Here is a 20,552-nt window from a genome sequence, read left to right as displayed (position 1 = left end):
AAGTGTGTTTGTCTGACCCCTGGGGCCTGCTGTGTGTGTCTGCAGGACCAGGCTGCCAAAGACAAGGCACTCCAGAGTATGGCCACCATGTCCTCTGCCCAGATCATCTCCGCCACCGCCTTTCAGAACAAGATGGCTCTGCAGGGGCTGTCTAGGCCGCCGTATCCCACTCCCGGCGGGGTGAGTATGTGCATGGACACACAAACCCTGTCCTTGGGCAACACTGAGGGACACATATAGAAGGAGAGGTAGTGTGTGTAATTAAAGATGTTTCCATGTTTTCTTTTCTTTAGTTTTGGCATGGCGGCCTTCCAGGACAGCCTAGGGGTCCTGAAGAGTAAGTTAAAACCCTGTGTGTGCGTGCCTGACTCTCTGTATGTCTGTCAAAAGGCATTGGTTTACTGCAATGGAATAAATGGAAATCGCAATCTGTCCAAACTGAATATGAGAAACATCTTATTTAAAAAGCACTTTAGTTGATGAAGCTGAGCCCCCAGTGTGTTTAAGGGTCAGTCAATTAGGTGTGTGTGTGTGTGTGTGTACGCGCGGGGTCAGGTGGGTGAGGGTGTAATGTGTCTACTGCCTGTCTCGTCTCTCCAGCATTAAGCCCTTTTCCCAGCAGAGTTACGCCATGCAAGCGTCCGGCCCGCCCCCCATAACAGGTGGGTTTTCCCAGCTTCCCTCACATCCATGTGTCGACAGATGCTGTCATGGTCTGCAAGTGATGAAATACACAAGATGCCGATGAAGAGCTCCAACAAAGCTCAGAGAAAGACAGAATGTAACATTTTATAAACCTTTGGTATATTTTGTTGCCCCTGGCCCCCACCCTTCCTCTTCACCAGGCTATGAGAGCACGGCGGGCCTGTCAATGTCGCCGGGCACCCCCCCGTGGCAGGGACGCAGTATCGCCAGCTCCAAGCTTCGCATGCTAGAGTTCTCTGCTTTCCTGGAGCAGCCTCAGGACCCAGAGACCGTGAGTAGTCACTTAGTAGCCCCTCGCCCTGCCTGATTAGCCTCCGCAATCATCTCACGTAGGCTGCGTTGACACCGACAACTAGTGAAAAATCAGAATCAGAATTGAGCTGCCTTTTTTTTAAACGCAGCCTTAGTTAATAGGGGCACTGCAAATTAGTAAGCAACATTTCTGATCTCATCAATGTACAAGTGTGCGACATACAGCTTTAAATAAATATCTCACTTTCATCCAACAAGCCTCTTTCTAAAGGTGTTACTTCCTTCCTCAGGCCATGACAGCATCTTGACCATGAACTGAAGCAGCGCTTTGCTAGTAATCAACATCTCTCTCTCCCCTTTGTTTTGCAGTTTAACAAGCACCTGTTTGTGCACATCGGTCAGTCCAACCCCACCTTCAGTGACCCGTACCTGGAGGCAGTGGACATCCGGCAGATCTACGACAAGTTCCCTGAGAAGAAGGGAGGGCTGAAGGAGTTGTTTGAGAAGGGGCCGCCTAACGCTTTCTTCCTCGTCAAGTTCTGGGTGAGTCAGAGCGAGGTGTGTGTTAGAGGCCAATTTACAGTGCCTTGCAAAAGTATTTGGCCCCCTTGAACTTTGCGACCTTTTGCCACATTTCAGGCTTCAAACATAAAGATATAAAACTGTATTTTTTTGTGAAGAATCAACAATAAGTGGGACACAATCATGAAGTGGAACGACATTTATTGGATATTTCAAACTTTTTTAACAAATCAAAAACTGAAAAATTGGGCGTGCAAAATTATTCAGCCCCTTTACTTTCAGTGCAGCAAACTCTCTCCAGAAATTCAGTGAGGATCTCTGAATGATCCAATGTTGACCTAAAAGACTAATGATAAATACAATCCACCTGTGTGTAATCAAGTCTCCGTATAAATGCACCTGCACTGTGATAGTCTCAGAGGTCCGTTAAAAGCGCAGAGAGCATCATGAAGAACAAGGAACACACCAGGCAGGTCCGAGATACTGTTGTGAAGAAGTTTAAAGCCGGATTTGGATACAAAAAGATTTCCCAAGGTTTAAACATCCCAAGGAACACTGTGCAAGCGATAATATTGAAATGGAAGGAGTATCAGACCACTGCAAATCTACCAAGACCTGGCCGTCCCTCTAAACTTTCAGCTCATACAAGGAGAAGACTGATCAGAGATGCAGCCAAGAGGCCCATGATCACTCTGGATGAACTGCAGAGATCTACAGCTGCGGTGGGAGACTCTGTCCTTAGGACAACAATCAGTCGTATATTGCACAAATCTGGCCTTTATGGAAGAATGGCAAGAAGAAAGCCATTTCTTAAAGATATCCATAAAAAGTGTCGTTTAAAGTTTGCCACAAGCCACCTGGGAGACACACCAAACATGTGGAAGAAGGTGCTCTGGTCAGATGAAACCAAAATTGAACTTTTTGGCAACAATGCAAAACGTTATGTTTGGCGTAAAAGCAACACAGCTGAACACACCATCCCCACTGTCAAACATGGTGGTGGCAGCATCATGGTTTGGGCCTGCTTTTCTTCAGCAGGGACAGGGAAGATGGTTAAAATTGATGGGAAGATGGATGGAGCCAAATACAGGACCATTCTGGAAGAAAACCTGATGGAGTCTGCAAAAGACCTGAGACTGGGACGGAGATTTGTCTTCCAACAAGATAATGATCCAAAACATAAAGCAAAATCTACAATGGAATGGTTCAAAAATAAACATATCCAGGTGTTAGAATGGCCAAGTCAAAGTCCAGACCTGAATCCAATCGAGAATCTGTGGAAAGAACTGAAAACTGCTGTTCACAAATGCTCTCCATCCAACCTCACTGAGCTCGTATTAACTTAAGGGGGCTGAATAATTTTGCACGCCCAATTTTTCAGTTTTTGATTTGTTAAAAAAGTTTGAAATATCCAATAAATGTCGTTCCACTTCATGATTGTGTCCCACTTGTTGTTGATTCTTCACAAAAAAATACAGTTTTATATCTTTATGTTTGAAGCCTGAAATGTGGCAAAAGGTCGCAAAGTTCAAGGGGGACGAATACTTTCGCAAGGCACTGTATAGTGTTTGTGTGTGCATGCAGGTGTGACTCTGTTCGTGTGTGTTTTTGTTTAACTATCCTTTTGGGTACCAGATGTCCTTACAGCAAGGAAAAATGCTATTTAAGGTTTAGGGTTACCATCAGGGTTAGAATTAAGGTTAGGGGATACGGTTTGGGTTTAGGGTTCAGTTTAGTGTTAGGGAAAATATAATTTTGAATGGGAATCAATTATTTGGTCCACACATGGGTTGCAATAAAAAAAAATGTGTGTTAGTGTGTTTTTCTGCTTTCTGACTAGAATCATAGAGAAGCAAAGCAGAGAATCACTCAAATGTGTATATATATTATAACATCATTGTTTTTTTTGTTGTTCTTTTGCCTCTTGGGTCTCTTATGGGCTTGGGCCCAGCCCCTGACTCACACAATAGACCAGTCATATTGATTTATTATGCAGTTACATTTTTTGTTTTTATTAATCAGTTACCCAATTAAGGCAGGTCCCCCCAGAATCCTCCTGAGGTTGGCGGGTGCAGTAAAAAACAGTATTTATTTTTTGCTGCCCCACGGGCCTGGGTCCAGGGGATTCAGCCCCGGTAAGCCGCCATTCATCCGGACCTGCTTACTGTAACAGATTTCCATAAAAATTGACAAAAATAGCTTTTTAGCAAAATACTATTTCTTAAGCAAGCATTTTGCTAGGACTGTCTGAGTGGGGAGGGGAAAACTGAAAACCAGCTGTTATTGGCAGATCGGTTTAGAATTGTCTTTGTTATTGGTCTATTAACTAATTTACCGCATGGTGATGTCACCATGGAGAGCCCCCCCCCCCCCATCTAAATCTGCTAATTAGAAGGTCCTGCGTAGATTGTACTTTCAACCAGCAACTAGCAGTAAATAACCCTGATAAAAATATATACACTTTTAGAGTTTGTTTCATCAGCTGTTGTACAATATGATATGGAAAACAGAATTTGGACTCCAGTGGCCTTTAACTGTGTTAGGGTAGATTTAGGACTGGAGCTAAAGGAATTTCTTAGCGATTTCTTTTTGAAACAAATTTAAAAGTAATCTGTTAAGACCTGGCTGTTTTCTGCCCATGGGTACAGCGGGTATAGAGGACACATTGTGGTGTGTGTGACGGCAGCCTTGGGCAGGAGAGTGGCAGGGTTGCTCTTTCACTGGTGAAACCTGAGCCTGGGCACCTGTCCACTCGCTATTAGGCTGAACCCACCCCACACGCATCCACTTATTTATAGATTCCCTCCAACCAAGAGAGAGGGAATGCACAGTGAGAGAGTGAGTGACCATCTTCTCTGACCATTTATTTGCACAGAATGTGCATAACTTGCTTCAGAAACATTACTTATACACGCTATATTCTACAGAATGAAGATTTTCAGAGTCGCACCTTTACATCCCAACTCTACATTCCCAAATATAGAATGTGCCCCTCCCCCGTAACGATCTCCCCCTCCAGTTAACTTGTACATGAGGTGTTAGTCACCCTCACATGCTCCTCTGAAGCCTTATTTATTGTTGAGAGATAAGACATTGGTGACACCCATATGAAGCCGCCATCTCCCCCCTTGGAAGAAGCAGCTGCTGAGAGCCATGGCATTTGATGCAGGGTTAATGGGAAGGAGGGAGCGAGGGACCCAGCCATATGTCATGAAAGTGGGAGAGAAAGGGAGGGGAACATGTCCAAGCCATTCATTACGGTAGCCTCTTAATTTCAGTGCTCTGTTGGGCTCGTGCACCCATGATATATATATATATTTTAATATACAGCTAGCTCAGACTGACTGGAGAAAACAACCCCATATGACTGCTGCTAGCGCCAGGTCCCTCACCACATCATATTATAGTGGGTCCAATTGTCTTAACCCTCATGGCACCCATGACAAAACACACAATCAACCATCCATGCATCCAGCCAGCCGGGTCATGACTTGGGGGCGTCCTGAGGCTCTGGCCGGTTGTCATGGCGACGGTGACAGGCTGCTTGCACATCTCCAAAGCTATGGCATTCTAGATTGAATTTCCAGCTCCACAGCCGGCCCAGCGTGCTCCCCCCGTAGTGCCCATGGCCCTGTCCTAACGTATTGTCTAGCGCCTTTGAAGTGCCCGGAGAATCCGATTTGAGACGGCCCTTGTAAATTGTTACACAGGAGCCCGGCCTGGCTGATCTAATCAGCCAATTGTGGGCTGTTGATTGTAATTGGATGAATTCCCTCGCAGGCCGTTAAAGAAGAGGGGGAGCGTGGGTTCTGGGAGGGTCACGGGGCCCCGGGGATGAAGACAAATGATAGAATTACAGGAGCGAGAGATGAAGACGAGGAGCAGGGCGATGAAGAGAGGCTGAGCGCTGTATTAATGGCCAATTAGGAGACAAGAGCCTGAGAGGGGAAAAGGTAAAGCCCTCTAAATGTTTGTCTTTCTCTACCATGACAGAGATGACACCTTGTCCAAATCTATAATCAGATCTAGGATCAGATTACCTTGACCCAGATCCTTCCCTTAACCGTTAGGGGGGAGATTCTACTTTCTCAGACAGACAGGAGGTTGGATGCACCTGACGGAGAGGCCCAGACGGGTCTAACGCCACAGCTAGACACAGCATCTTGGGAATGCAGTGGCTGGGGTGGCAGCCTAAGCTAAGTCAACACAGGCAACAGTAATAGAGGCTGCTGGGCTTTGCAGAGAATCAGTCACAGACTTTGTTGAGCTGTCACACTGGAGAAATACGTTTTGGAAAGCCAACTAAGATGCACACACACACACACGTTCCCTGTTCCTTAAAATGAAGTATATTAACTGAGGAGAAGAACATGACATTACTGAAAGAAAGCTTGATGTGTTACCACTGAAATAACATGCAAGTTTCTCTTCAGATTTTTGATTGAACTGTCGAACTAAAAAGGTCTCCTCTTCAAGACTGGCAGGTTGTTTGATTAATGCCTTATCGGCGCTGACAGAGATGGCCGCCTCGCTTCGATTTCCTAGGAAACTATGCAATAATTTGTTTTTTTATGTGTTATTTCTTACATTGTTACCCCAGGAAATGTTAGGTTTTATTACATTACATATCACCTCCACCCTACCTGACACCCTAGGAGGAATTATTGAATATAAGAGCAACATTACGACCAGGAATACGACTTTCCCGAAGCGGATCCACTGTTTGGTGCACCACCCAGGACAATGGATCGGATCCCAGCCGGCGACACAAAACAACGGCACCGCAGACGGGGCAGACGGAGCGGTCTTCTGGTCAGGCTCCGTAGACGGGCACATTGTGCACCGCTCCCGAGTATACTACTCGCCAATGTCCAGTCTCTTGACTACAAGGTAGACGAAATCCGAGCAAGGGTTGCCTTCCAGAGAGACATCAGAGATTGTAACGTTCTTTGTTTCACGGAAGCATGGCTCACTCGGGATACGTCATCAGACTTGGTACAGCCACCTGGTTTCTTCAAGCATCGCGCCGACAGAAACAAACATCTCTCTGGTAAGATGGGCGAGGGTGTATGCCTTATGACTAACGAGACATGGTGTGATCATAACAACATACAGGAACTCAAGTACTTTTGTTCACCTGTCCTAGAATTCCTTACAATCAAACGCCGACTGCATTATCTACCGAGATAATTATCTTCGATCATAATCACTGTCGTGTATATACCCCCCAAGCAGAAACATAGACGGCCCTGAAAGAACTTCATTTGACTATATAAACTGGAAACCACATCCTGAGGCTGCATTTATTGTAGCTGGGGATTTTAACAAGGCTAATCTGAAAACAAGGCTACCTAATTTTTATCAGCATATCAAATGCGCAACCCCGGGCTGGCAAAACCCTGGATCATTGTTATTCTAACTTCCGCTATGCATATAAGGCCCTCCCCCGCCCTCCTTTTGGAAAATCTGACCACGACTCCATTTTGTTGCTCCCAGCCTATAGACAGAAACTAAAACAGTAAGCACCCGATTCGGTGAACAAGTTAATTAGCAAGTGCATTGGTACCCACAGCGTCTATTAAAACATTCCCCAACCAGAAACCGTGGATTGATGGCAGCATTCGTGCAAAACTGAAAGAGCGAACCACAGCTTTTAATCAGGGCAAGATGACCGGAAACATGACCGAATACAAACAGTGTATCTATTCCCTCCACAAGGCAATCAAACAAGCTAAGCGTCAGTATAGAGACAAAGTAGAGTCGCAATTCAACGGCTCAGACACGAGGGGTATGTGGCAGGGTCTACAGTCAATCACAGACTACAAAAGATAAACCAGCCCCGTCGCAGCGGGGTCTCGACCCCGCCCTGTGCAACCTGGGTCCTGGACTTCCTAACGGGCCGCCCCCAGGTGGTGAGGGTAGGTAACAACATCTCCACCCCGCTGATCCTCAACACTGTGGCCTCACAAGGGTGCGTTCTCAGGCCTCTCCTGTACTCCCTGTTCACCCACGACTGCGTGGCCATGCACGCCTCCAACTCAATCATCAAATTTGCAGACGACACAACAGTTGTAGGCTTGATTACCAACAACGGCGAGACAGCCTACAGGGAGGAAGTGAGGGCCCTCGGAGTGTGGTGTCAGGAAAATAACCTCGCACTCAATTTTGACTAAACAAAGGAGATGATTGTGGACTTCAGGAAACAGCAGAGGGAGCAGCCCCCTATCCACATCGACGGGACAGTAGTGGAGAAAGTGTTAAGTTCCTCAGCGTACACATCACGGGCAAACTGAAATGGTCCGCCCACACAGACAGCATGGTGAAGAAGGCGCAGCAGTGCCTTCCAGCAACAGTGTGTGAAAACCTTGTGAAGACTTACAGAAAACGTTTGACCTCTGTCATTGCCAACAAAGGGTATTTAACAAAGTATTGAGAAACTTTTGTTATTGACTAAATACTTATTTTCCACCATAATTTGCAAATAAATTCATTAAAAATCCTACAATGTGATTTTCTGGATTTTTTTTCTCATTTTGTCTGTCATCGTTGAAGTGTACCTATGATGAAAATTACAGGCCTCATCTTTTTAAGTGGGAGAACTTGCACAATTGGTGGCTGACTAAATACTTTTTTGCCCCACTGTATAAGGTAGTTGTTGTGAAATTGTTAGGTTAGATTACTCGTTGGTTATTACTGCATTGTCGGAACTAGAAGCACAAGCATTTCGTTACACATGGTTAGCAGATGTTAATGCGAGTGTATGTCAAAAAAAGGGGGAGGGACTGGACGGTTGTTGCTTGGGTGTGTGGTTCCTCTCTCTGCAGGCTGATCTGTTGTTGCCTGGGTGTGTGGTTCCTCTCTCTGCAGGCTGATCTATTGTTGTTGACTGGGTGTGTGGTTCCTCTCTCTGCAGGCTGATCTATTGTTGTTGACTGGGTGTGTGGTTCCTCTCTCTGCAGGCTGATCTGTTATTGTTGCCTGGGTGTGTGGTTCCTCTCTCTGCAGACTGATCTGTTGTTGTCTGGGTGTGTGGTTCCTCTCTCTGCAGGCTGATCTGTTGTTGTTGCCTGGGTGTGTGGTTCCTCTCTCTCTCCATGCTGATCTGTTGTTGTTGCCTGGGTGTGTGGTTCCTCTCTCTGCAGGCTGATCTGTTGTTGTTGTTGCCTGTGTGTGTGGTTCCTCTCTCTGTAGGCTGATCTGTTGTTGCCTGCGTGTGTGGTTCCTCTCTCTGCAGGCTGATCTGTTGTTGTTGACTGTGTGGTTCCTATCTCTGTGCAGGCTGATCTGTTGTTGTTGACTGTGTGGTTCCTCTCTCTGCAGGCTGATCTGTTGTTGTTGACTGTGGTTCCTATCTCTCTGTGCAGGCTGATTTGAGTGCCAACCTGCAGGACGACAGCAGTTTCTTCTACGGCGTGTCCAGTCAGTACGAGAGCTCTGAGAACATGATCATCACCTCCTCCACCAAGGTCTGTTCCTTCGGAAAGCAGGTGGTGGAGAAAGTAGAGGTGAGCGAGAAACAACTGATTGTTCCAGGTCCATGAATAGAGATCTAGTAAATATACATGCAGTATACACAGAGTGTACAAAACATTAGGAACACCTTCCAAATTTTGAGTTTCACCCCCTTTTGCCTTCAGAACAGTCTCAAGTCGTCAGGGTATGGACTATACAAGGTGTCGAAAGCGTTCCACAGGGATGCTGGCCTACGTTGACTCCAATGCTTCCCACAGTTGTGTCAAGTTGGCTGGATGTTCTTTGGGTGGTGGACCACTGCAACATTGTAGTTCTTGACACACTCAAACCGGTGCGCCTGGCACCTACTACCATACCCCGTTCAAAGGCACTTAAATATTCTGTCTTGCTCATTTACCCTCTGAATGGCACACATACACAATCCATGTCTCAATTATCTCAAGGCTTCTTTAACCTGTCTCCTCCCCTTCATCTACACTTATTTGAAGTGGATTTAACATTAAATAAGGGATCATAGCTTTCACCTGGATTCACCTGGTCATTCTGTCATGGAAAGAGCATGGGTGTTCCTGTTTAGTACACACTACATACTGTTTACGTTAGGGTTTGGTGGTATCCAGGTATTCATATCTTCATACCGTTTCTATACCATACCGGGGCATAAGGTATTACCGGAAGTCCACACAAGTGCCGCTATTAAATTTATTTTTATTCATTTTTTTATGTTACGCACAAAGCTATTAAGGCAACAGGGATCTTGATCCAGGAGGGGATTGAATGTCTGCTGTAAACAAGAAACTTGATCTTGACATCTAACCATTTAGCAAGTTAGCAAACCAAATGCATAGCTAGAGGCCTGAGCTGGATATCATTTATTTGACACATCTTACATTTCTTATAGTTATACTTAACTCATAGTTAGTTATAAGCAGTGGCTTAGCACCCACCCCTGAAATACCGATGGTATGATTTTGAATACCGCTTATTTTTCGCGGTATTGGAAATCACATCGGTATTTCAAAATACCCCGGTATAAGCGGTATTTCGCCCAAGCCTAGTATACATACAATATGCATATACAGTACAAAATACATACCATAGATGTGTAGATAAAGACAGACATACATGTAGGTTTACAGTACATAAATTATTTATGTTTTATATTGATTATTTCGAGATGGTCAACCAACTGAGTTTTTATGTAGACTCCGGGATTGGCATGAAAATGTTTTAGACCTGCGATCTCAACATTTGAGATCATGACTGTTCGTGAATGTAATGATTATCACTCTGAGAATAAATTAATAACCCAACCAGTGGGATTCAACTCACTACTCAACAATCTGTGGTCTAGAACAGACGGCCAAACAATTCACAAGACACCACTTAACTCCTCCTCACCCTGACTCACTGGTCACGTCCCAAGGAACCTACCAGGTACAACCCTATATCCGTAACCATGGACACCCTCTTATATCATCCTGACTAACTTGCCTTCTAAATACACCGCTGATGTCTTCATCTAGGATCTCAGCAATCACCGCATTCTTATTGGCAGACTCAATAGCCTTGGCTTCTCAAATGACTGCCTCGCCTGGTTCACCAACTACTTCTCAGATAGAGTTCAGTGTGTCAAATCGGAGGGCCTGTTGTCCAGACCTCTGGCAGTCTCTATGGGGGTGCCACAGGGTTCAATTCTCGGGCCGACTCTTTTCTGTATATATCAATGATGTCGCTCTTGCTGCTGGTGATTCTCTGATCCATCTCTACTCAGACGACACCATTCTGTATACATCTGGCCCTTCTTTGGACACTGTGCTAACAAACCTCAGACGAGCTTCAATGCCGTACAACACTCCTTCCGAGGCCTCCAACTGCTTTTAAATGCAAGTAAAACTAAGTGCATGCTCTTCAACCGATTGCTGCCCGCGCATTCCCGCCGGACTAGCATCACTATTCTGGACGGTTCTGACTTAGAATATGTGGACAACTACAAATACCTAGGTGTCTGGTTGGACTGTAAACTCTCCTTCCAGACTTGCATTAAGCATCTCCAATCCAAGATTAAATCTATTATCGGCTTCCTATTTCGCAACAAAGCCTCCTTCACTCAAACGTCAAACGTACCCTCGTAAAACTGACTATCCTTCTGATCCTTGACTTCGGCGATGTCATTTACAAAATAGCCTCCAACACTACTCAGCAAATTGGATGTAGTCTATCACAGTGCCATCCGTTTTGTCACCAAAGCCCCATATACTACCCACCACTGCGACCTGTATGCTCTCGTCAGCTGGCCATCACTACATATTCGTCGCCAAACCCTCTGGCTCCAGGTCATGTATAAGTCTATGCTAAGTATAGCCCCGCCTTATCTCAGCTCACTGGTCACCATAGCAACACACACCCGTAAAACGCGCTCCAGCAGGTATATTTCACTGGTCACCCCCAAAGCCAACACTTCCTTTGGCAGCCTTTCCTTCCAGTTCTCTGCTGCCAATGACTGGAAATAATTGCAAAATTCCCTGAAGCTGGAATCTTATCTCCCACTCTAACTTTTCAAATTTTTCTATTGCTATTGACTGTACGTTTCTTTATGTGTAACTGTTGTTTTTGTTGCACTGCTTTGCGTTATCTTGGCCAGGTCGCAGTTGTAAATGAGAACTTGTTCTCAACTGGCCTACCTGATTAAATAAAGGTGAAATAAAAAATAAATGGCACCCGATTCTGTATGTAGTGCACTACTTATGACCAGAGCCCTATGGACCACTAGCTATAATGTAATGATATTCAACGGGGACATCAATTTGATTATGGTAACCATTGCCTACAGTATATGTTTAATGCTATATCTATCTTGCCATATCAGATAAATTATACATTTATTTCCTTGAATTTCATTTATAAAATAATCTAATGTATTTTCAGTGTGACCATCTCATGATATATTAAACATACAGTAGCAGTCAAAAGTTTGGACACAGTTTTTTTTTGTCTTTACCATTATCTACATTGTGGAATAATAGTGAATACATATAAACTTTAAAATAGCACATATGTAGTAACCAAAAAAGTGTTGAAAATATATTTTAGATTTGAGGTTCTTCAACGTAGCCACCCTTTGCCTTGATAACAGCTTTGCACAAGCTTGGCATTCTCTCAATCAGCTTCACCTGGAATGTTTTTCCAACAGTCTTGAAGGAGTTCCCACATGCTGAGCACTTGCTGGATGCTTTTCCTTCACTCTGCGGTCCAACTCAATTGGGTTGAGGTCAGGTGATTGTGGAGGCCAGGTCATCTGATGCAGCACTTGATCGCTCTCCTTGGTCAAATAGCCCTTACACAGCCTGGAGGTGTGTTGGGTCATTGTCCTGTTGAAAAATAAATGATAGTCCCGCTAAGTGCAAACCAGATGGGATAGCAAATTCGCTGCAGAATGCTGTGGAAGCCATGCTGGTTAAGCGTGCCTTGAATTCTAAATAAATCAGTGTCACAAGCAAAGCACCATCACACCACCTCCTCCATGCTTCACGGTGGGAACCACACATGAGGAGATCATCCGTTCACCTACTCTGCGTCTCTCACAAAGACACGGCAGATGGAACCAAAAATCTCAAATTTAGACTCATCATACTCATTAACATATTTTCACTGGTTTAATGTCCATTACTCTGGCTTCTTGACCCTTGTCACAAAACACAACTGATTGGCTAAAACACATTAAGAAGGAAAGAAATTCTACAAAATTAACTTTTAACAAGGCATACCTGTTAATCTAAATGCATTCCAGGTGACTACCTCATGAAACTGTTTGAGAGAATGAAAAGGATGGCTACTTTGAAGAATCTCAAATATAAAATATATTTTGATTTAATACTTGATTCCATAGTTTGATGTCTTCACTATCATTCTACAATGTAGAAAATAGTTAAAAAAATAATTTAAAAAAACATGAATGTAAATCATATTTTGGATATATTTTGTTTCCCCAGACGGAGTATGCACGGTTTGAGAATGGGCGGTATGTGTTCAGAATCCACCGGTCCCCACTGTGTGAATATATGATCAACTTCATCCACAAGCTCAAACACCTGCCAGAGAAGTACATGATGAACAGTGTACTGGAGAACTTCACCATCCTACAGGTACACAAGCACACACAAATGCACATTTTAAATATTATATACATAATTCATACAATAAGGATTCAAATATTTCTGGACATGGATAGCTGGACATCTAGGGAAACAGATACCTAGTGGTGGCAAAAGTAAAGATACCTTCATAGAAAATGACTCAAATAAAAGCGAAAGTCACCCAGTAAAGTATTATTTGAGTAAAAGTATTTGGTTTTAAATATATACTGAACAAAATGATTAATGCTCAATGCAACCGTTTTGAAGATTTTACTGAGTTCATGTAAGGAAATTAGTCAACTCAAATAAATAAATACATTGGGCCCTAATCTATGAATTTGACATGACTGGGAATACAGATATGCATCTGTTGGTCACCGATACCTTAAGGTAAAGGCGTGGGTCAGAAAACCAGTCAATATCTGGTGGGACCACAATTTGCCAAATGCAGTGAGACACATCTCCTTCGCATAGAGTTGAACAGGCTGTTGATTGTGGCCTGTGGAATGTTGTACCACCCCTCTTCAATGGCTATGCGAAGTTGCTGGATATTGTCAGGAACTGGAATACGCTGCCATACAAATCTATCCAGAGCATCCCAAACATGCTCAGTTGGTGAGTATGCAGGCCATGGAAGAACTGGGACATTTTCAGCTTCCAATTGTGTACATGAGGTGGTCGGCGGATGAATGGCATGACAGTGGGCCTCGGGATCTCTTCACGGTATGGCTGTGCATTTAAATTGCCATCGATAAAATGCAATTAAGTTCGTTGTCCGTAGCTTATGCCTGCCCACACCATAACCCCACCTCCACCATGGTGCACTCTCAGCAAACCACTCGCTCACACAACACCATACACGCGGTTGTGAGGCCTGTTGGACGTATTGCTAAATTCTCACAAATGAAGTTGGTGGCTTATAGTAGAGAAATTAACATACAATTATCTGGCAACAGCTCTGGTGGACATTCTTCAAGTCAGCATGTCAGTTGCACACTCCCTCAGTACTTGAAACATCTGTGGCATTGTGTTGTGACAAAACTGCACATTTTAGTGGCTTTTTATTGTCCCCAGCACAAAGTGCACCTGTGTAATGATCATGCAGTTTAATCAGCTTCTTGATATGCCACCTGTCAGATGGATGGATTATCTTGGCAAAAGAGAAATGCTCACTAACAGTGATGTGTAAAAATGTGTGCACACATTTGAGAGAAGTAAGATTTTTGTGCGTATGGAGCATTTCTGGGATCTTTTATTTCAGCTCATGAAACACAGAACCAACAGTTGAAATGTTGTGATTATATTTTTGTTCATTATACATAAGCACCAAAAGTGAAAGTATGAATAATTTCTAATTCCATATATTAAGCAAACCAGACTGCACAATTATTATTTTAATTTTTTTAATGTACGGATAGCAAGGGGCACACTTCAACCTTCAGACATCATTTACAAACAAATGATTTGTGTTTAGTGAGTCTGACAGATCAGAGGCAGTGGGGATGACCAGGATGTTCTCTTGATAAGTGTGTGAATTGGACCATTTCAATGTCTTGCTAAGTGTTCAAAATGTAATGTACTTTTGGGTGTCAGGGAAAATGGAGTAAAGTACATTATTTTCTTTAGGAATGTAGTGGAGTAAAAGTTGTCAAAAACATAAATAGTAAAGTACATATACCCCAAAAACGACTTTGATACTTTACGCCACTGCAGATAGCATCTTTTCCATACAGCAAGCCTGGGATGGCTACGTGCTAAACTAAGGCGTGAGTTGGTGTCCTCTAGGCAGGGTCATGAGGGTGAGTATTTGTACACACGCACACACACATTGTATCAATGCTACAGATCATGATGCAACAAGTTTTTCATTCAGTGCTAGGGGGAATAAAATTGTGTATCATTCTCTGAAGGAGCTCATACATTTTTGACAATTCAAATTTGTGTAGTTCGCTTTACATCTCTGTCATGTTCTTAGTGGGAATTGAGACCCACCTGTATGCAAAAGAATGAATGTTATTTCTTCACAAAGGAAGTGTGCATTGTAGTGGTGGTGTAACAGGACAATGTGTGTGTCTCTCTTTAGGTGGTGACCAACAGGGACACACTGGAGACCCTGCTGTGTATAGCCTATGTCTTTGAGGTGTCTACTAGTGAGCATGGAGCCCAGCACCATATTTACAGGCTTGTCAAAGACTGAGAGAGCCCTGTGGACAGAACCACTATATAGCACAACAACAAACCCAACATTGGACAATCTCCTCTATAAGCTGCAAGCACCATACAATTGTCTGTCAGGACCCAAAGAAGCACTAGGAGAGTTGCTTGCCCAATGAAACGACTGTGGAAAAGGTGGATTGAGAGCATTGGGAGCTTTAGTGAACTTTACAACTGTGTGATGTGAAAGTGAGGAGCAGAGGGTGGGAACCTTCATTGTGGTATATCTATATGTACCAGAGAAGCCAAACGTCAAGACGATGCATGAGAACGTTGATTTTCATCTCATTTTACTAGTGCTTGCTTGTTTGATTTATTTTATTTTATGCAGCTGCATGAGCGGGATTGTGTTTGGTTGTCCATGGGCGACACCTAATGACTTCATGTATATTGCACACAGAAGAAAGAAAAGAGGGCAAGAGGACAAAAAAATTACTTTCAACCCCAAGACTGCACATCCATGTCATTGTTTTTGGTGCCAATATTTGTGTTATGAGTATAAATGTCATGTACAGTACCCATCTTCACTGAAAAAGAATCCCACTGGAAAATAACAGGCAAATTAAAAATAAATATTGTATTCACCTGGTTTAAATTATGGAATTAAATGCCGAACTAACCTTGTCTCACACCTCTCCAGCAGGTGGCGAAGAGTTCAAATGTTTTACTCGTCCATGCAACCGGATACTGCCTTAATTTTCCCGGTCTCCAGGCTGAGGAGCTGTGTAGTTGCCTTGGCAGTAGCTAATGGGGATCCAAAAATACAAATACAAATGCTTTTGTCGCGGATGCAGCACGTGATGAAAACAACACAGCTAGCTAGCTCGTAAACTTTCATGATCTAAAAATGTCTAAAATACAGTTGAGGGGTTTCCTCAACGAGAGATCAACAGCTGCTACTGAGGAGATGTAATGGTTCGTAAAACAAAACGATGGTATCAGGAGGAAGTTGTTTTCAGAGGCTGCTCGACATTGTTCTTCAACCAAAGATAAAGCTAACGTTGCACAGAGCAGGTTTGTTACTCATTACGCTTGTCTAACTTACTCAACCTAAAATGTATCGACATTCGACTAATGTTAGTTTAAGTTGTTTTTGAGACGAGGTGTAGGGTTACAGTTGGGGTTAGTGTAGCTATTAAGCCCACGTACCCATTCATATTTTTGCTTTAAAACATAACCTTTATTTAACTAGGCAAGTCAGTTAAGAACAAATTCGTATTTACGACGACTGCCAAATCCGTACGACGCTGCGCCAATTGTGCGCCGCCCTATGGGTCACCCAATCACGGCCGGATGTGATACAGCCTTGAATTGAACCAGGAATTGTAGTGACGCCTCTTGCACTGAGACGTCACTCGGGAGCCGCTTCCATATTTGGATACAAATAAAAAATAAGACTTTTTCTACCATTTTAATATTTCAACCAGTTCATGTGGTTGTTGTATCCATACCCACATGTATTCTAAGCCAATCAGATGTTTTAAGTTATTGACAGTTGTGTAAATTCCTACTAGTGTGGAGGTGACTCACAGAAACACATTTTCCCAATATTTTTAGTACCTTCTCAGATACGTGATCATACTTCATGTATTGTAATTTTAAGCTTACATAAGACATGTCATTTTGTAAGTTTTTTTTACGTTTGGAAATTCATTCATGTATTATTTAAGAGGTGGGCTTATTCAGAACACCCATAAGGTTAAAGGGTACTTTCAGTACCCATGTGTTTGATACCATTTCCCCCCCCCCCCCCCCCCCCCAATTAAAGTTCCACCGACCTTCTGTGTTAGTCTTACCCTAATTTCACAGTATATTTTACTAGAAGGGTCGTTCCATTTCAGCAAGCCATGTCACACACCATCTTAGATTTTTTCTTTAATGGTTTCTGCAGTTAGAAACCCATAGCTAAGTGTTCTTGCAACATTATTTTATTGAAAGACAATTTGACCTCTGAGAAATTAAATTCATTGCATTTCAATATGTGATTCATGCCATATTTAATAAATATAGTACTCGAGGTCCGATTTGGACCAAACCTCTTCCTAACAATGACTAAGTTGTGAGGAATCCAAATGGTCAAAATACACCCACGCCCCCCCCCCCCAAAAAGTGCTCTTCACTGACGAGTCGTTGGTTATCAATGTAAATAGTCCAGTGGCCATTTGAATAATTGTTCAGCAGTCTTATGGCTTGGGGTAGAAGCTGTTAAGGAGCCTTTTGGTCCTAGACTTGGCGCTCCGGTACCACTTGCCGTGCGGTAGCAGAGAAAACGGTCTAAGACTTGGGTGACTGGAGTCTGATAATTTTATGGGCTTTCCTTTGTCTATTATATGGATGTTAGGAAGCTTGGCCCCAGTGATGTACTGTTTCCATACCAGGTGGTGATACAACCGGTCAGGATGCTCTCGATGGTGCAGCTGTGGACCCATGCCAAATCTTTTCAGTCTCCGGAGGGGGAAAAGGTTTTGCCCTCTTCACGACTCTCTTGGTGTGTTTGGGCCAAGTGGTGCAGTGCTCCAAAATGATGCAGTCGTCTAAGGCACTGCATCTCAATGCAAGAGGTGTCACTACAGTCCCTGGTTCAAATCCAGGCTGTATCACATCCAGCTGTGATTGGGAGTCCCATAGGGCAGTGCACTGTTGGCCCGGGTTAGGCTGTCATTATAAATAAAAGAGAAACGTGGCTTTATGTTTTTGCTGACGTGTGACCCAATGACACTGCCTCCGGTTAGAAAGGAGTAAAGGCATCAGCATGCTTCAGTTCGGCTGGAGTCTAGTCGGCTAGGTGAACAGCACGAGTGTTCTGGAATAACTCCAACTTCTTAGGGATCGGCGTCCCGTCATCGGGACAGTTGTAATTCATGCAGTGCCTTGTATCAAGATCGCAGATTTTTGAGAAATAACAATGTCGGTACATATGTGTCTTATGTCGGCTGAAAGCTTAAATTCTTGTTAATATAACTGCATTGTCCAATTTACAGTAGCTATTAATGCGTAAAAATGCCATGCTATTGTTTGTGGAGAGCTCCTAACAACAAAACACTTTTTTCACTACGATAGGTTTGATAAATTCACCTCTGAAGGTGAAATGTGTACTTACATTCTGAAATATTGCTCTGATTTATCATCCAAGGGTTCCCAGAGATAACATGAAGTTCCGTTTAGTTAGATAAAATCGTTTTTCATATCCTAAAAAGGTCCATATAACATGCACAATCGATTTTGTATTTCCACTTGTTCAATATGCAAAGAAAAGAATCTGTGAAAATCTCACCCTAAACGTTGTTTCAACAAGTCAAATCACGTTCGTATGTATTCCTCAGAGATCCTAGAACGTAACGAGACTTGACTATATCATTAGGGGTGTAGTATATCCTATAGGACACCATATTTGGTCAGAGAGCGACGCCTTCATAGCATGCCAATAAAGGGCGTGGTCATCACTTGAACGAATCTAACTGTCAAGTAAGCACCAATCGGGGTCAAACAAAGCTAGCTAGATAGCCAATGAACTGGGTTTTATGGGAGTATCCGGAAACCCTGTGTCTGTCGCAAAATGTAGGTCCTACCTTTTGCGACAGCATGCCTTTTCCTTTTGGACAAAAATTATAAGAATATTCAGAATTTTGAAAACTGGTTGTTTTGCAAATGTTGAACTTATAATATGGCTACTATTACTAGAAAAGCTAAGTCAAAGTATCCGGATTTTAAAAAAAAAGTTTTCTTAAGTCAGTTAAGAACAAATTCTTATTTTCAATGACGGCCCAGGAACAGTGGGTTAACTGCCTGTTCAAGGGCAGAACGACAGATTTGTACCTTGTCAGCTCAGGGATTTGAACTTGCAACCTTTCGGTTACTAGTCCAACGCTCTAACCACTAGGCTACCCTGCCGCCCCATTTGACGATATTCTTGCAGAAAAATGTAGTATGAATGCAACTGTCTCCTTCATGATTTGCCCAAATGTACCTGGGTGACTTCACACTAAATGTCATGGAGAACGCTCATACTTCAAGTTATCCGTCTGAAACCTTGCACATACACTGCTGCCATCTTATGGACACCATCGGAATTACAAACAGAGTGATGGCTAGAACTGTGACCTTTCTCTTGCATTTCACATATCAAGTTATCCGTCTGTATTTTCTTCTACCAGACCTATTGTGTTATATTGTCCTACATTCAATTCACATTTCCACAAACTTCAAAGTGTTTCCTTTCAAATGGAACCAAGAATATGCATATCCTTGTTTCAGGGCCTGAGCTACAGGCAGTTAGATTTAGTTGTCTATTAGGAGAAAGTTGAAAAAAGGGGGCTATCCATTCTGAAAAACGAATAAAGAGTGGCAATAGTACTGTTTGTCCATTTTGAGACATCGGAGCCAGAATACACTTCCTCAGAATATTCCTGATTAATCTAAGATGACAAAAAAAATCTGTCATTTAATTTTGAAGTTTTTGCAGAGGAGATCTTCCATCTAATTTTACATCGAAGATGTTTGGTGCAGTATTTCTCAGTGAAAAACAATTGCATGAAAATGAGTCATGAATGACCACAGACTTTATTGAAGAATCCCTACTGTTGACCAATCACTAACAAAGGGGCTTAGACTTTGGCTTGACTTGAGAAAACATTGTGTGCCCGAGCAGCTGGAAAAAAACGAAACGAAACAAAAACGTCACAAAATGTCATCATAATACATGCGAACTCTACCAAACTGTTTTGGCTGGGAAGCATGTGGACACCTTCAGTCAGAACAAGAGTTAACACACATAAGGAATTTTATTCACACACACTGATGAAGTTGTACATGGGGATGGTTTTTGAGTTCACGCATCCAATGCACAACTCCGCCCACCGTAATGCCGTCAGGCTCAGGGCAATATTTATACCTTTGCAGGAGTGCGCAACGGATCTGTCTGACAAGTGCAACTCAGTAGACAATGGACCTGATCGGACAGCTCAGAGCCTCTGCTCTTTTATGTCCATAAGAAACAATTGGATTGGTGGAAGAGGCAGGGCAGGCCAGGCGCAAGGAAGGAGGGGGTGATCAAGCAGGGCATCCCCCGAGGCTAGATGCCCTAAGGTTTTTATCAGAACAGGCGTAGATTAGTTTAGCCTTTTTTTCTTTTCCCGACATGAGTTTGTGGTGTTTACTTTAAAAAATAAAAATAGAAGTGATTTTTTTTTTTTTAAAGGGATAAAAAACTTCATTCAAATTATAGCTCACAACTGTGCAGGGGGAGAGGGG

At 43.2% G+C, this 20,552-nt stretch overlaps 1 protein-coding gene across 2 annotated transcripts in view; it reads left to right on the top strand.

Annotated features, from left to right (window-relative positions):
- LOC139370215 (transcriptional enhancer factor TEF-3-like) overlaps positions 1-17,084 on the top strand; it is a 34,175-nt gene extending 17,091 nt beyond the window's left edge. The window contains exons 5-12 of one of the 2 annotated variants that reach the window (XM_071109576.1): positions 46-180; positions 294-337; positions 601-662; positions 846-976; positions 1,327-1,500; positions 8,844-8,984; positions 12,945-13,097; positions 15,172-17,084. In XM_071109576.1, the coding sequence (XP_070965677.1) occupies positions 46-180; positions 294-337; positions 601-662; positions 846-976; positions 1,327-1,500; positions 8,844-8,984; positions 12,945-13,097; positions 15,172-15,285 (954 nt within the window). In that variant the 3' untranslated portion in view covers positions 15,286-17,084. The remainder of the gene's footprint in view (positions 1-45; positions 181-293; positions 338-600; positions 663-845; positions 977-1,326; positions 1,501-8,843; positions 8,985-12,944; positions 13,098-15,171) is intronic. The other variant, XM_071109569.1, reaches the window with a different exon arrangement.
- Positions 17,085-20,552: the final 3,468 nt, after the last annotated feature.

This window comes from Oncorhynchus clarkii, chromosome 2 (genome assembly GCF_045791955.1).
Source record: "Oncorhynchus clarkii lewisi isolate Uvic-CL-2024 chromosome 2, UVic_Ocla_1.0, whole genome shotgun sequence".
Taxonomy (NCBI): Eukaryota; Metazoa; Chordata; class Actinopteri; order Salmoniformes; family Salmonidae; genus Oncorhynchus; species Oncorhynchus clarkii.
The sequence above is the reverse complement of the archived record's forward strand: the minus strand, read 5'-3'. Positions and strand labels throughout refer to the sequence as shown.